At 44.8% G+C, this 15,000-nt stretch overlaps 2 protein-coding genes across 2 annotated transcripts in view; both read left to right on the top strand.

Moving 5' to 3' along the window:
• cpne4b (copine IVb) overlaps positions 1-10,848 on the top strand; it is a 20,823-nt gene extending 9,975 nt beyond the window's left edge. Inside the window, exons 12-18 of the mRNA XM_052472456.1 lie at positions 1,024-1,157; positions 1,349-1,403; positions 1,567-1,618; positions 2,469-2,602; positions 2,969-3,138; positions 3,265-3,331; positions 4,731-10,848. Coding sequence (XP_052328416.1) covers positions 1,024-1,157; positions 1,349-1,403; positions 1,567-1,618; positions 2,469-2,602; positions 2,969-3,138; positions 3,265-3,331; positions 4,731-4,865 — 747 coding nt within the window. The 3' untranslated portion in view covers positions 4,866-10,848. The remainder of the gene's footprint in view (positions 1-1,023; positions 1,158-1,348; positions 1,404-1,566; positions 1,619-2,468; positions 2,603-2,968; positions 3,139-3,264; positions 3,332-4,730) is intronic.
• A 1,609-nt stretch (positions 10,849-12,457) lies between these two features.
• Positions 12,458-15,000, top strand: part of mrpl3 (mitochondrial ribosomal protein L3) — a 6,448-nt gene continuing 3,905 nt past the window's right edge. Inside the window, exons 1-6 of the mRNA XM_052472454.1 lie at positions 12,458-12,728; positions 13,242-13,325; positions 13,421-13,512; positions 13,601-13,692; positions 13,776-13,874; positions 13,967-14,066. Of these exons, the coding sequence (XP_052328414.1) occupies positions 12,643-12,728; positions 13,242-13,325; positions 13,421-13,512; positions 13,601-13,692; positions 13,776-13,874; positions 13,967-14,066 (553 nt within the window). The 5' untranslated portion in view covers positions 12,458-12,642. The remainder of the gene's footprint in view (positions 12,729-13,241; positions 13,326-13,420; positions 13,513-13,600; positions 13,693-13,775; positions 13,875-13,966; positions 14,067-15,000) is intronic.

Here is a 15,000-nt window from a genome sequence, read left to right as displayed (position 1 = left end):
CACAAAATAATTTTAGACCCAAGCCACCTCCTGTAACCGGACTTTGAGCTACTCCCCTCTGGGCGCAGGTATACGGCACCCCTTGGCAGGAAAAACATAACTAGACAATCATTTGTGCCAGGTGTGAGATCCCTCCTAAATAGCTGTGGCTAATGTTCCTGTCAACTCAGTACGGCTAGCAGGCTAATGTTCCTATCAACTCAGTAAGGCTAGCAGGCTAATGTTCCTATCAACTCAGTAAGGCTAGCAGGCTAATGTTCCTATCAACTCAGTAAGCCTAGCAGGCTAATGTTCCTATCAACTCAGTAAGCCTAGCAGGCTAATGTTCCTATCAACTCAGTAAGCCTAGCAGGCTAATGTTCCTATCAACTCAGTGAGGCTAGCAGGCTAATGTTCCTATCAACTCAGTAAGGCTAGCAGGCTAATGTTCCTATCAACTCAGTATTATTATTATTATTATAAGCCGAGCAGGCTAATGTTCCTACCAACTCAGTAAGCCTAGCAGGCTAATGTTCCTATCAACTCAGTAAGCCTAGCAGGCTAATGTTCCTATCAACTCAGTAAGGCTAGCAGGCTAATGTTCCTATCAACTCAGTAAGGCTAGCAGGCTAATGTTCCTATCAACTCAGTAAGCCTAGCAGGCTAATGTTCCTATCAACTCAGTAAGGCTAGCAGGCTAATGTTCCTATCAACACAGTAAGGCTAGCAGGCTAATGTTCCTGTCGACCCAGTGAGGCTAGCAGGCTAATGTTCCTGTCGACCCAGTGAGGCCAGCAGGCTAGTCTTTTTTTATTGCTATGTAACTGTTATGAAAGTTGTATTGTCAATTTGTTTTGTATTTAAACACCACTTTAAACGTGTACATGACACTGCAACAAAATGTCCCCGTGTGGACAATAAAGTCAGTAAAGTAAAGTGTGTGGTTGAATGCAGCCAGATGATGTCTGATTTATCTCCGTATGAAATGGCCATATCACCATAGTGACTTGGTTCCAACCTTTATATTGTGTGTGTGTATCCCAGGTGGCCATAGACTTTACAGCATCAAACGGAGACCCCGGAAACAGCTGTTCTCTCCACTACATCCATCCGTACCAGCCCAATGAGTACCTGAAAGCCCTGGTGGCTGTGGGAGAAATATGTCAAGACTACGACAGGTAACTTATCAATTATCTATATTATCAATAGCCTAATCAATGAGCTGTAATAGGACAATCGTGATGATTGCATCTAGCATGTTTGGTTTGGGCAAACAGTTCCACATTGTGTCATATTAGTTATTTGTGAATCTCTCTCTCTCTGTCTGTCTCTATTTCTCTCTCTCCATCTCCTCTCTCTCGCTCTCTAGTGACAAGATGTTTCCAGTTTTTGGGTTTGGAGCTCAGATCCCACCTGACTTTAAGGTTAGAGATATTCAATCAAAGCGGATCTGGAGATGTCTGGGGAGTGCTGTTGTGGAGTCATCTAGTTGATCTTCAAAACGGTGTGACCATGCTAGAAAATATCACACTATGTTGGGAGGTGTGTGTCTGTGTGTGTTTAAACTCCCCTCTCACACATTTTCAGGTGTCACACGATTTTGCCGTGAACTTTGATGAAGACAATCCGGAATGTTCCGGTGAGCATCACGCCTGTCACACCTCTAACACACACACACAGTCACACACAGTCACACACACACAGTCACACACACACACACACACACACACACACACACACACACACACACACACACACACACACACACACACACACACACACACACACACACACACTGTACAGCTCGTACGGGTGGGAGATGGTATTTTTAGCTGAGCCTCTAAAACACTAATCTGAATGTGTGAAATGAGCCCCCATACACACTTTAGACACCTGGCTTGGTGGAATGTGTGTGTGTGTATCTGTGTGTGCGTGGTTGCGTGAGTGTGTGCGTGCGCGTGTGTGTGTGTGTGTGTGTGTGTGTGTGTGTGTGTGTGTGTGTGTGTGTGTGTGTGTGTGTGTGTGTGTGTGTGTGTGTGTGTGTGTGTGTGTGTGTGTGTGTGTGTGTGTGTGTATCTGTGTGTGCGTGGTTGGGTGGTTGCGTGAGTGCGTGCGTGCGTGTATGCGTGCGTGTGTGCGTGTGTGTGTGTGTGTGTGTGTGAGCCGAAATCTTAAATACACCAACTGTGTGTTATCTGCAAAGACAGGTTTCCTTGTTCAGTAGAAAGGAAGGAGTATGTTTGAGCTACTTCACCACTGTGGAGTTGGGGAAATCACGTTTCTTTTTCAACTGTGTTTTTGCGTTTGTGTGGGTGTGTGTGCGTGCGTACATGTGTGTGTGTGTGTGTGTGTGTGTGTGTGTGTGTGTGTGTGTGTGTGTGTGTGTGTGTGTGTGTGTGTGTGTGTGTGTGTGTGTGTGTGTGTGTGTGTGTGTGTGTGTGTGTGTGTGTGTGTGTGTGTGTGTGTGTGTGTGTGGGTGTGTGTTTCAGGTATCCAGGGTGTGGTGGAAGCCTACCAGGCCTGTCTTCCTAAGATCCAGCTGTACGGACCGACCAACATTGCTCCCATCATACAGAAAGTTGCTTCTTCTGCCTCAGAGGAGATGCACACCATGGAAGCTATGGTAAGACAGAGATCAGTGATCATTCATCATTTTGTATAAACGTTACACACACATTACCCAGATAAACGACTCCTTTCTTTTGACCAATCACAACATCTGCTGGCTGAATACAATATTTTGAATATTTTTGTTCTGAACCTGTCGACAGACTAAACACTACATTTGAACCAGTGCCTCCTTCATTCTCTCTTCTGCCTTGCTCTCTCTCTCTCTCTCTCTCTCTCTCTCTCTCTCTCTCTCTCTCTCTCTCTCTCTCTCTCTCTCTCTCTCTCTCTCTCTCTCTCTCTCTCTCCTGCCTCGCTCACTCTCGCTCCCTCTCTCTCACACTCCCTCTCTCTCTCTTTCTCTCTCTTCTCTCCTCTCTAGGAGTATTTCATCCTGTTGATCCTAACAGATGGAGTGATAACAGACATGGCTGACACTAGAGAAGCTATAGTACATGCTTCCCACCTACCCATGTCTGTCATCATAGTAGGAGTGGGAAACGCTGACTTCAGTGACATGCAGATGCTGGATGGAGACGATGGAATACTCAGGTTAGTCTGTTATACCTCTCTGCATGTCTGTCTGTCGGTCTCTTTAATAAGAACATTTATGATGTTCATGTAATAACTCATAATTAATTAAATAATTCATTATATAATAGGGTAATGTTTTTTCAGGTCCCCAAAAGGAGAACCTGTTCTCAGAGACATTGTCCAGTTTGTTCCCTTCAAAGACTTCAAACACGTAAGTCTGTGTGAGTGTCTGTGCGTGCGTGTGTGTATGTGTGTATGAATAACGAGCAGTGACGTGGTCTAGCTGCGCTGGTCAAAACAAATTTATCCATTGGCTATGTGTGTGTGCGTGCATGTGTTTGTCTCTGTGTTTGTCTCTGTGTGTGTCTGTCTGTGTCTGTGTGTGGAAGTGTATGTGCGTGCCCATGTGTGTGAGTGTATTTGCATGTGTGTGTCATGATGTATTTCAATTTTGACAGGCGGAGAAATCAAATAATTACTTCAGATGCTCCAAGCAGAACAGATATAGAGAGACAGAATAGGGAGAAGAGAGAGGGAGAGGAGGTTAAAGAGAGGGGATTTTCTGCCCTGTAGTTTCCTTTCAATGAGCATCAGAAAGACAAAGACCTTGAGAGACCTAGTAATAACAGGTAGATGGGAGAGCGGGAGTGAGAGGAAGGGGAGCGGGAGAGAGAGGGAGGGAGGGACAGAGGGAGAGAGAGGAAGGGGAGCGGGAGAGAGAGGGAGGGAGGGACAGAGGGAGAGAGAGGAAGGGGAGCGGGAGAGAGAGAGAGAGAGAGGGAGGGACAGAGGGAGTGAGAGGAAGGGGAGCGGGAGAGAGAGGGAGGGAGGGACAGAGGGAGTGAGAGGAAGGGGAACGGGAGAGAGAGGGAGGGAGGGACAGAGGGAGTGAGAGGAAGGGGAGCGGGAGAGAGAGGGAGGGAGGGACAGAGGGAGTGAGAGGAAGGGGAGCGGGAGAGAGAGGGAGGGAGGGACAGAGGGAGTGAGAGGAAGGGGAGCGGGAGAGAGAGGGAGGGAGGTACAGAGGGAGTGAGAGGAAGGGGAGCGGGAGAGAGAGGGAGGGAGGGACAGACGGAGTGAGAGGAAGGGGAGCGGGAGAGAGAGGGAGGGAGGGACAGAGGGAGTGAGAGGAAGGGGAGCGGGAGAGAGAGGGAGGGAGGGACAGAGGGAGTGAGAGGAAGGGGAGCGGGAGAGAGAGGAAGGGAGGGACAGAGGGAGTGAGAGGAAGGTGAGCGGGAGAGAGAGGGAGGGAGGGACAGAGGGAGTGAGAGGAAGGGGAGCGGGAGAGAGAGGGAGGGAGGGACAGAGGGAGAGAGAGGAAGGGGAGCGGGAGAGAGAGGGAGGGAAGGACAGAGGGAGAGAGAGGAAGGGGAGTGGGCGGGAGAGAGGGAGAGAGGGACAGAGGGAGAGAGAGGAAGGGGAGCGGGAGAGAGAGGGAGGGAAGGACAGAGGGAGAGAGAGGGGAGAGAGAAACAGACAAAGGGGTTGGTGTAATCACTGTACAGTTTAAATAACAGACAGCGAAAGTCTTTGAGGAGTCAGTGCACTCGCAAGTGTGTTTATAATATCTGTGTTTGTGTTTGTGTGTTGGTGTGCGTGTGTCTCCCCAGGCGTCCCCGGCTGCGCTAGCTAAGAGTGTGCTAGCAGAGGTACCCAATCAGGTGGTGGATTACTACAATGCCAAAGGAATCCATCCCAAATGTCTGTCTGACTACGACGAATCTACCAGACCCTTCAGCCCCTGACCACACACATACACACGTATTCATCACACACACATTAAACACACACACATACACATGTTATAAACACAAACTAATACATACTCACCCATACACACACCCTGCATACAGTAGTGTAGCTCAGAGAAGTAGTTTGGTGGGTTTAACTATCAATCATTCAAATGTGTTTAGAAAGGCCGGAACCTAGGAAGAAACCTAGAAAGGAAGCAGGCTATGAGGGGTGGCCAGTCTTCTTCTGGCTGTGCCGGGTGGAGATTATAACGATCATTCAGAGTTTCTCTACTGCTCCTGCTGTCTCTAGAGAGTTGAAAACAGCAGGTCTGGGACAAGGTGGCACGTCTGGTGAACAGGTCAGGGTTCCATAGCCGCAGGCAGAACAGTTTAAACTGGAGCAGCAGCACGACCAGTCGGACTGAGGACAGTAAGGAGTCATCAGGCCAGGTATTCCTGAGGCAGGAGAGTGAGAAGGAGAGGGAGAGGGAGAGAATAGAGAGAATTAGAGAGAGCATACTTAAATTCACACAGGACACCGGATAAGGCAGAAGAAATACTCCAGATATAACAGACTGACCCTAGCCCCCTGACACATAAACTATTGCAGCATAAATAATGGAGGCTGAGACAGGAAGGGTCAGGACACACTGTGGCTCCGTCTGACGATACCCCCAGACAGGGCCAAACAGGTAGGATATAACACTTTGCCAAAGCACAGCCCCCACACCACAAGAGGGATATCTTCAACCACGAGCATACTATCCTGAGACAAGGCCGAGTATAGCCCACGAAGATCTCCCCCACGGCACGAACCCAAGGGGGGGCACCAACCCGGACAGGAAGATCACGTCAATGACTAAACCCACTCAAGTGACGCACCCCTCCTAGGGACGGCATGGAAAAGCACCAGTAAGTCAGTGACTCAGCCCCTGTAATAGGGTTTGAGGCAGAGAATCCCAGTGGAGAGCTGGAATCGGCCAGGCAGAGACAGCAAGGGCGGTTCGTTGCTCCAGTGCCTTTGGGTTCACCTTCACACTCCTGGGCCAGACTACACTCAATCATAGGACCTACTGAAGAGATGAGTCTTCAATAAAGACTTAAAGGTCGAGACCGAGTCTGCGTCTCTCACATGGGTAGGCAGACCATTCCATAAAAATGTAGCTTTATTGGGGAAAGCCATGACTCCAGCTGTTTGCTTAGAAATTCTAGGGACAGTAAGGACGCCTGCGTCTTGTGTCGGTATGTACGGCAGGACCAAATCGGAAAGATACGTTGGAGCAAGCCCATGTAATGCTTTGTAGGTTAGCAGTAAAACCTTGAAATAAGCCCTAGCCTTCACAGGAAGCCAGTGTAGAGAGGCTAGCACTAGAGTAATATGATCAAATTTTTTGGTTCTAGTCAAGATTCTAGCAGCTGTGTTTAGCGCTATCTGAAGTTTATTTAGTGCTTTATCCGGGTACCCGGAAAGTAGAGCAGTGCAGTAGTCTAACCTAGAAATGACAAAAGCATGGATACATTTTTCTGAATCATTTTTGGACAGAAAGTTTCTGATTTTTGCAATGTTGCGTAGATGGAAAAAGCTGTCCTTGAAACAGTCTTGATATGTTCGTCAAAAGAGAGATCAGGGTCCAGAGTAACGCCAAGGTTCTTCACAGTTTTATTTGAGACGACTGTACAACCATCAAGATTAATTGTCATATTCAACAGAAGATCTCTTTGTTTCTTGGGACCTAGAACTAGCATCTCTGTTTTGTCTGAGTTTAAAAGTAGGACATTTGCTGCCATCCACTTCCTTATGTCTGAAACACAGGCTTCCAAGGGAGGGCAATTTTGGGGCTTCACCATGTTTCATTGAAATGTACAGCTGTGTGTCGTCCGCATAGCAGTGAAAGTTAACATTATGTTTCCGAATGACATCACAAAGAGGTGAAATATATAGTGAAAACAATAGTGGTCCTAAAACGGAGCCTTGAGGAACACCGACATTTACAGTTGATTTGTCAGAGGACAAACCATTGACAGAGACAAACTGATATCTTTCCTACAGATAAGATCTAAACCAGGCCAGAACTTGTCCGTGTAGACCATTTGGGTTTCCAATCTCTACAAAATAATGTGTTGATCTATGGTATCAAAAGCAGCACTAAGGTCTAGGAGCGCAAGGACCGATGCAGAGACTCGGTCTGATGCCATTATAAGGTAATTTAACATCTTTACAAGTGCAGTCTCAGTGCTGTGATGGGGTCTAAAACCAAACTGAAGCGTTTCGTATACATTGTTTGTCTTCAGGAAGGCAGTGAGTTGCTGTGCAACAGCCTTTTCTTAAATGTTTGAGAGGAATGGGAGATTCGATATAGGCCAATAGTTTTAAAAATATTTTCTTGGTCAAGGTTTGGCTTTTTCAGGAGAGGCTTTATTTCTGCCACCTTTAGTGAGTTTGGTACACATCCGGTGGATAGAGAGCCGTAGGAGTAGTTTAGTATAGGAGTAGTTTAGTTGGAATAGGTTCCAGTATGCAGCTTGAAGGTTTAGGGGCCATGATTATTTTCATCAATGTGTCAAAAGATATAGCATTAAAAGACTTGTGTGTCTCACATGATCCTAGGTCTTGGCAGTGTTGTGCAGACTCAGGACAACTGAGCTTTGGAGGAATAGGCAGATTTAAAGAGGAGCCCGTAATTTGCTTTCTAATGATCATGATCTTTTTGTCAAAGAAGTTCATGAATTTATCACTGCTGAAGTGAAAGTCATCCTCTCTTGAGGAATGCTGCTTTTTAGTTAACTTCGCAACAGTATCTTATTTTCCTCAATTAACTTGGAAAAATAGGATGATCGAGCAGCAGTGAGGTCTCTTCGATACTGCACGGTACTGTCTTTCCAAGCTAGTCGGAAGACTTCCAGTTTGGTGTTGCGTCATTTCCATTCCAATTTTCTAGAAGCTTGCTTCAGGGCTCGGGTATTTTCTGTATACCAGGGAGCTAGTTTCTTATGACAAATGTTTTTAGTTATTTAGGGTGTGACTGCATCTAGGGTATTAGGCAAGGTTAAATTGAGTTCCTCAGTTAGGTGGTTATCTGATTGTTGTGCTCTGGCGTCCTTGGGTAGGTGGAGGGAGTCTGGAATGGTGAATCTTTGTGTTGTCTGAGAATTTATGGCACGGCTTTTGATGATCCTTGGTTGGGGTCTGAGCAGATTATTTGTTGCGATTGAAAACGTAATAAAATGGTGGTCTGATAGTCCAGGATTATGAGTAAAAACATTAAAATCCACAACATTTATTCCACGGGATAATGACTGTGGCAGTGAGTAGGTCCGGAGACATGTTGGACAAAACCCAATGATGGCTCCGAAAGCCTTTTGGAGTGGGTCTGTGGACTTTTCCATGTGAATATTAAAATGTTTAATATTTTCTGCCATGACTTCAAGGTAGGAATTCAGGGAACTCAGTGAGGCACACTGTATATGGCCCAGGAGGCCTGTAAACAGTAGCTATAATTGAGTAGGCTGCTTAGATTTCATGACTAGAAGCTCAAAAGACGAAAACGCAGTCTTTTTTTGTTGTTGTAAATTGACATTTGCTATCGTGAATGTTAGCAACACCTCCGCCTTTTGCGGGATGTGCTGGGGATATGGTCACTCGTGTAACCAGGAGGTGAGGCCTCATTTAACACAATAAATTCATCAGGCTTAAGTCATGTTTTAGTCAGGCCAATCACATCAAGAGAATGACCAGTGATTATTTCATTGATTATAACTGCCTTGGAAGTGAGGGATCTAATATTAAGTAGCCCTATTTTGAAATGTGAGATATCACAATCTCTTTCAATAATGACAGGAATGGAGGTCTTTATTCCAGTGATATTGCTAAGGCGAACACTGACATGTTTAGTTTTGCCCAACCTAGATCGAGGTACAGACACGGTCTCAATGGGGATAGCTGAACTGACTACACTGACTGTGCTATTGGCAGAATCCACTAAACTGGCAGGCTGGCTAACAGCCTGCTGCCTGGCCTGCACCCTATCTCATTGTGGAGGTAGAGGAGTTAGAGCCCTGTCTATGTTCATAGATAAGATGAGAGCACCCCTCCAGCTAGGATGGAGTCCATCATTCCTCAGCAGGCCAGGCTTGGTACTGTTTGTGGTTGAGTCCCAGAAAGAGTGCCAATTATCTACAAATTCTATCTTTTGGGAGGGGCAGAAAACAGTTTTCAACCAGTGATTGAGTTGTGAGACGCTGTAGAGCTCATCACTCCCCTTAACTGGGAGGGGGCCAGAGATAATTACTCGATACCGACACATCTTTCTAGCTGATTTACACGCTGAAGCTATGTTGCGCTTGGTGACCTCTTGGTGCTGAAGTGGATAACAATATTACAATATTATTATTATACTCTCTACACTCGGCAGTTTTAGCCTTAGCCAACATCATCTTCAGATTAGCCTTAACGTCAGTAGCCCTGCCCCCTGGTAAACAGTGTATGATCGCTGGATGATTCGTTTTAAGTCTAATACTGCGGGTAATGGAGTCACCAATGACTAGGGTTTTCAAATTGTCAGAGCTAATGGTGGGAGGCTTCGGCGTCTCAGACCCCGTAACGGGAGGAGGAGAGACCAGAGAAGGCTCGGCCTCTGACCCGTTGCTTAATGGGGAGAACCGGTTTAAAGTTTCTGTCGGCTGAATGAGCGACACCGGTTGAGCATTCCTACAGCATTTCCCTCCAGAAGCCATGAGAAAATTGTCCGGCTGCGGGGACCGTGCGAGGGGATTTATACTAACGTTACTATCTGTACTTACTGGTGGCACAGACGCTGTTTCATCCTTTCCTACACTGAAATTACCCTTGCCTAACGATTGCGTCTGAAGCTGGGCTTGCAGCTCAGCTATCCTCGCCGTAAGGTGATCAGTCTCCTGTATATTATGAGTACAGCGACTGCAATTAGAGGGCATCATGTTAATACCTAGCTTCGGCTGGTGGAGATCCTGACGAACCAAGTCCGGGTTGAAAAAGTTGAATGAATAAAAAAAATATAAAACGGTAATTAAAAAGTAAAAACTGTAAAGTTGGCAGGTAGCAAAGTAAGGTTAGCAAACAAACTGCACAGCAACACGTTAACAAGTCTACAAGTTGTGACCGGAAATGATGTCATAGAGCATTACATAGTGTATTACTGCATGCTGGCCCAATGGGTTTTATATCTTACATTATATCACATAGTCGGTTTGTATATACATGACATACATATGCACACAAACATATACACTTGTAGACACACACACACCTTTTAAAGGTGACTTTTACGATTTGAACATTATTACATACAGCATAGGCTAAATAGAGATTAGTAAGAGACTTATAATAACATACAGTATTTCTCCATTGTCTAGGGTTTTGGTAACATAGAAGACTTTGTAAACAAATAATGTATAGCTTCAAATCATGTTTAGAGTGATGTTTGCTGTCATGGAATGTAATTCCTTCAGCACTAATGATATATTTCATATAGAATGAAATGCTATTTGCATGTAAAAATGTCATTGGATGAATGTTCTCTGTTGTTTTTGTTGGTGGCCCACTCTTTGATGGTTTGCACATCTTACAGAGTGTGGCTTTTAAGGGGTTAGGGTTGTATACTATAAGCTGTGTTATATACTTCCTTTTCTACAGGGTTGTTGAGAGTTTGCTAAATAAATAGATCATTACAATTGTACTAATTTCATAACCTTCGTTACTTGTAAGGCATTTGAGTGAATAGCTATGTGTGTGTGTGTGTGTGTGTGTGTGTGTGTGTGTGTGTGTGTGTGTGTCTGATGTTTCTGTGGATTAGGCACTTTACTGTATTACAGACCAGATCACATCATGTACTATTGTTTCCCAGATGCCCTTGTCTCTGTGTGACTGTGTCGGTCTGTTTATCTGTCTGTCTGTCTGTCTGTTTATGTCTGTCTGTCTGTCTGTCTGTCTGTCTGTCTGTCTGTCTGTCTGTCTGTCTTTCTTTCTTTCTTTCTGTCATCTTCATGCGAACCACAAGGACAAGCTCAATGCATCAGAACACTGGGAATAATCCCCATTCCGACTGGCATCATCAGTATTCTGAACATGGACACCGATTTCTCCAATAAAGCTCTCTCAAGAACTTGAGTTCTCTGGGATGGAGCGAGTGGAAAGAGGGAGGAGGAGAAGAGTAGGAGGATGTTCTGTACAACTCAGGACCCTAGTAGGAAGGAGGGAGGAAGACAGGAAGCAGGAAGAGGTGAGAGAGAGAGGAGGAGGGTGAGGTCCTGGACATTTTATGCCCTGTTCAAAATCACCAAGACCTTACTTTATCCATCATCAACCAGCCATCTCTGTCAACCATCAAACCCACTGGCTCACATGTATCTACAAATCCCTTTTCAGCAAGACCCCCTTTGCAAATCAGAATGTGTTGATAAGACTTACCACTGACTGGAAACGCGTGGTAAAAAAAATAAATCACAATGTAAACTCGAAAAAGGCAATATATTCCTAACCATGTCCTACCATGGTGTATGTGTGCAGTGGCGACCCGTCATGTTGTCCTGTTTTTAATGTTATTTTGGAATCAATATGTGTCACATATCAGTTTGCAAACAATGTAAAATATATATATATATATATATATATATATATATATATATATATATATATATCATTGAGTTAATAAAGACAAAAATTGTCTCTTTTTTGTTTTCTTGAGTAAGGTAGCTCCAAAATGCAGGTGTTTCAGTCTAGCTCAGTGCTTCTGTGGTAGTGGGGCAAGCCAGCAGAAAATACGGAGCATTGTGTCGTGATTGGCTCAGTGTTCTGTCACTCATAGGGACACTACGTCACCAACAAGTCTAAGGGTGGAGCTAGAAAATTCAAGCCCTGTGGGTGCTGTCATAGAGTTACATTAGAAGTTACATCATACTTTCAAAATCTTAGCTAGCAGTCGTCATCATGAATCAAGTCGACATTCTACTGGCCAATCCTTTTTAATCCTTGTCATATGAAGATAAATAATGAAGATAAATTATAGGTAAAACGTATCGGTGCTCATCGGCCATTGGACATAAACATTACACGACAAGTTGGAAATCGCAAATTCAACAATGAGTGGTTGGAAGGAATCAGTGGCTAACTGCAAGCATTGCAAAGCAATCATTAGCCTGCTACATTTAACATTTACATTTAAGTCATTTAGCAGATTTAGCACTCCTGCTATTCAGTGGAGTGGCTGTGTGGTCCCAAGTCTATGATTAAGGGTCTCTTTTCCTAGTTTAAAATAAACATAAACATTCAGCATTAGCCATGCTGTCAATGAAGCATGATTTGTGCATTGCTCAAAACAGCTGTTAACTCTGAAATGCAAAATCTGACTTCTTTAGTGAGTTCAAGACAACTGGGAACTTTGGATAAACAGCTACGATTGGGAAAATACGTTTTGAACTTTCATCCAACTCGGAACGTGGGTCTCTTTTTAGAGCTACGACCTGAAGATCACTGACATCATCATGATTATATATATTTTTCCAGAGTTCCCAGTTGTTTAAATTGTTCTCCATAATGTTGATTTGAAGGCACTGAATTAGTACAATCCATGAAGCGGAACTACATTTTCGAGCACCTGCGGAATTATTTCCGAGCCGTACCGGAAACCCTCAGGGTGACATTCCACAGCAGAGCACAGGCATGAAGTCATGGGATTGCTGCTAAATTGAAGCATTTTTCCACATTGGAGTTTTTTTTCGGTAACGTTAGCCTCGTGAGTGAAATAATAAAAGAATGGCCGCGTGGACCGGCCGATTTCTTCTCTACAGAGGAGCACGTGTGCTAGCGGGACGAACCGGAGCGGTAGCAGCAGCCGACAGGTAACATTGACGCACTACAGTAGCTAGCTATCGTTACCTGAAAGGCTCTACTTTAGCTAACGATACGGTAGTTGTTGTGAAAGGTAGTTAGTTAGCACTGCTGTTTTTGTGAAAGACGGCTAGCTGGCAACTAGAAACTGTAGTTTTAGTCAGTTAACGTTAGTTAGCTTTGTAGTTCTAGATAACGTTAATAAGTTACTTTAACTTAGGTTTAGGCATCGGGACTCCCAATGTTGTGTCCCAAAGCTAAATAGTCAGCTGATGTGACAGCCAACAGAGCCACTGCCTACGGAATCCCAAGTGAAAGGGTTAGCTAACTAGTTCACTCAAATTACTTAAATTAACGTTAGCTACCTCGGAAGTAGTTTATAGACAAAAATCCGTTTTGGGGTTATCAAGTTAACGTTACCTAGCTATCCAACTGCTATATCTTACCCCTTTCTAACCAAAACCAATAAAAGTCAATGTGCCCCCGGCTGTATCATACCTAATCATCTCTTTCTCTGTCTACAGCTGTCTCTTTCAGAGTGTTCGGACAGTGAAGACCACAACATGGTGGGAGGAGCATCTGACAGAGGATAATAAATCATATATGAGGTTGGTCATGTGTGTGTATTCCACCAATACATCGGAAGTACTGTAAAATATATGTAATAAGTATTGAATGAATTGCGTTCTTGCATATTTTCCAGGAAGAGTCTGGGAGAGGAGTATAATCGACAGATAGCTGCTAAGCTCCACCCACTGAAGGATGAGCCCTGGCCCAGACAAGAATGGACAAAGGGTGTGTGTTTACTGTGTGGTGTGTGATGGTTATTGGTTTTTCATTTGTGCTTGGGTGGGTGGGAGTGTTAATGTGTGTATTAATCCAGAGAGTCGGCGAGTAGGGCTGGTTGCAGTGAAGTTGGGCATGGCCCCAATCTGGACCAAAACAGGAGAGAGACACGTGGTGACCATGCTGCAGGTAACACGCATGACAGACACCACACGGTCACAATCTCACACACACAGTCAAACCAAAGTCACAGGTGGTGGTGTGTGTTGTAGGTGCAGGATTGCCATGTGTTGAATTACCTGTCTAAAGAGGAGTACGATGGACACACTGCTGCCCTAATGGTGGGAGGGAAGAACGCATCGCCCTTCTATGTAAGTTCGAAGGCACACTGTTCAAAGCCATAGCGTATAAAGTAGTTAATTTACCCTTTCCCCTCTTACTCTCTCGCTCGCTCACCCTGTAGAAGACAGATGAAGAGATGGAGATGTTTAGGTTGGCTGGAGTTCCTCCTAAACAGAAAGTCACCACCTTTAAAGTCTCTGACAATGCTATCATCAAACCAGGTACATACACACACCATCATCAAACCAGGTACATACACACAATCATCAAACCAGGTACATACACACAATCATCAAACCAGGTACATACACACACCATCGTCAAACCGGGTATATATACACGCACCGACATCATCAAACCGGGTATATATACACGCACCGACATCATCAAACCGGGTATATATACACACACCATCATCAAACCGGGTATATATACACGCACCGACATCATCAAACCGGGTATATATACACGCACCGACATCATCAAACCGGGTATATATACACGCACCGACATCATCAAACCGGGTATATATACACACACCGACATCATCAAACCGGGTATATATACACGCACCGACATCATCAAACCGGGTATATATACACGCACCGACATCATCAAACCGGGTATATATACACGCACCGACATCATCAAACCGGGTATATATACACGCACCGACATCATCAAACCGGGTATATATACACGCACCGACATCATCAAACCGGGTATATATACACGCACCGACATCATCAAACCGGGTATATATACACGCACCGACATCATCAAACCGGGTATATATACACGCACCGACATCATCAAACCGGGTATATATACACGCACCGACATCATCAAACCGGGTATATACACGCACCGACATCATCAAACCGGGTATATATACACGCACCGACATCATCAAACCGGGTATATATACACGCACCGACATCATCAAACCGGGTATATATACACGCACCGACATCATCAAACCGGGTATATATACACGCACCGACATCATCAAACCGGGTATATATACACGCACCGACATCATCAAACCGGGTATATATACACGCACCGACATCATCAAACCGGGTATATATACACGCACCGACATCATCAAACCGGGTATATATACACGCACCGACATCATCAAACCGGGTATAT

Source organism: Oncorhynchus keta, chromosome 20, assembly GCF_023373465.1.
Source record: "Oncorhynchus keta strain PuntledgeMale-10-30-2019 chromosome 20, Oket_V2, whole genome shotgun sequence".
In the NCBI taxonomy this organism is placed as follows: Eukaryota; Metazoa; Chordata; class Actinopteri; order Salmoniformes; family Salmonidae; genus Oncorhynchus; species Oncorhynchus keta.
Note: the sequence above shows the minus strand (reverse complement) of the source record. Positions and strands in the feature narration are given on the sequence as shown.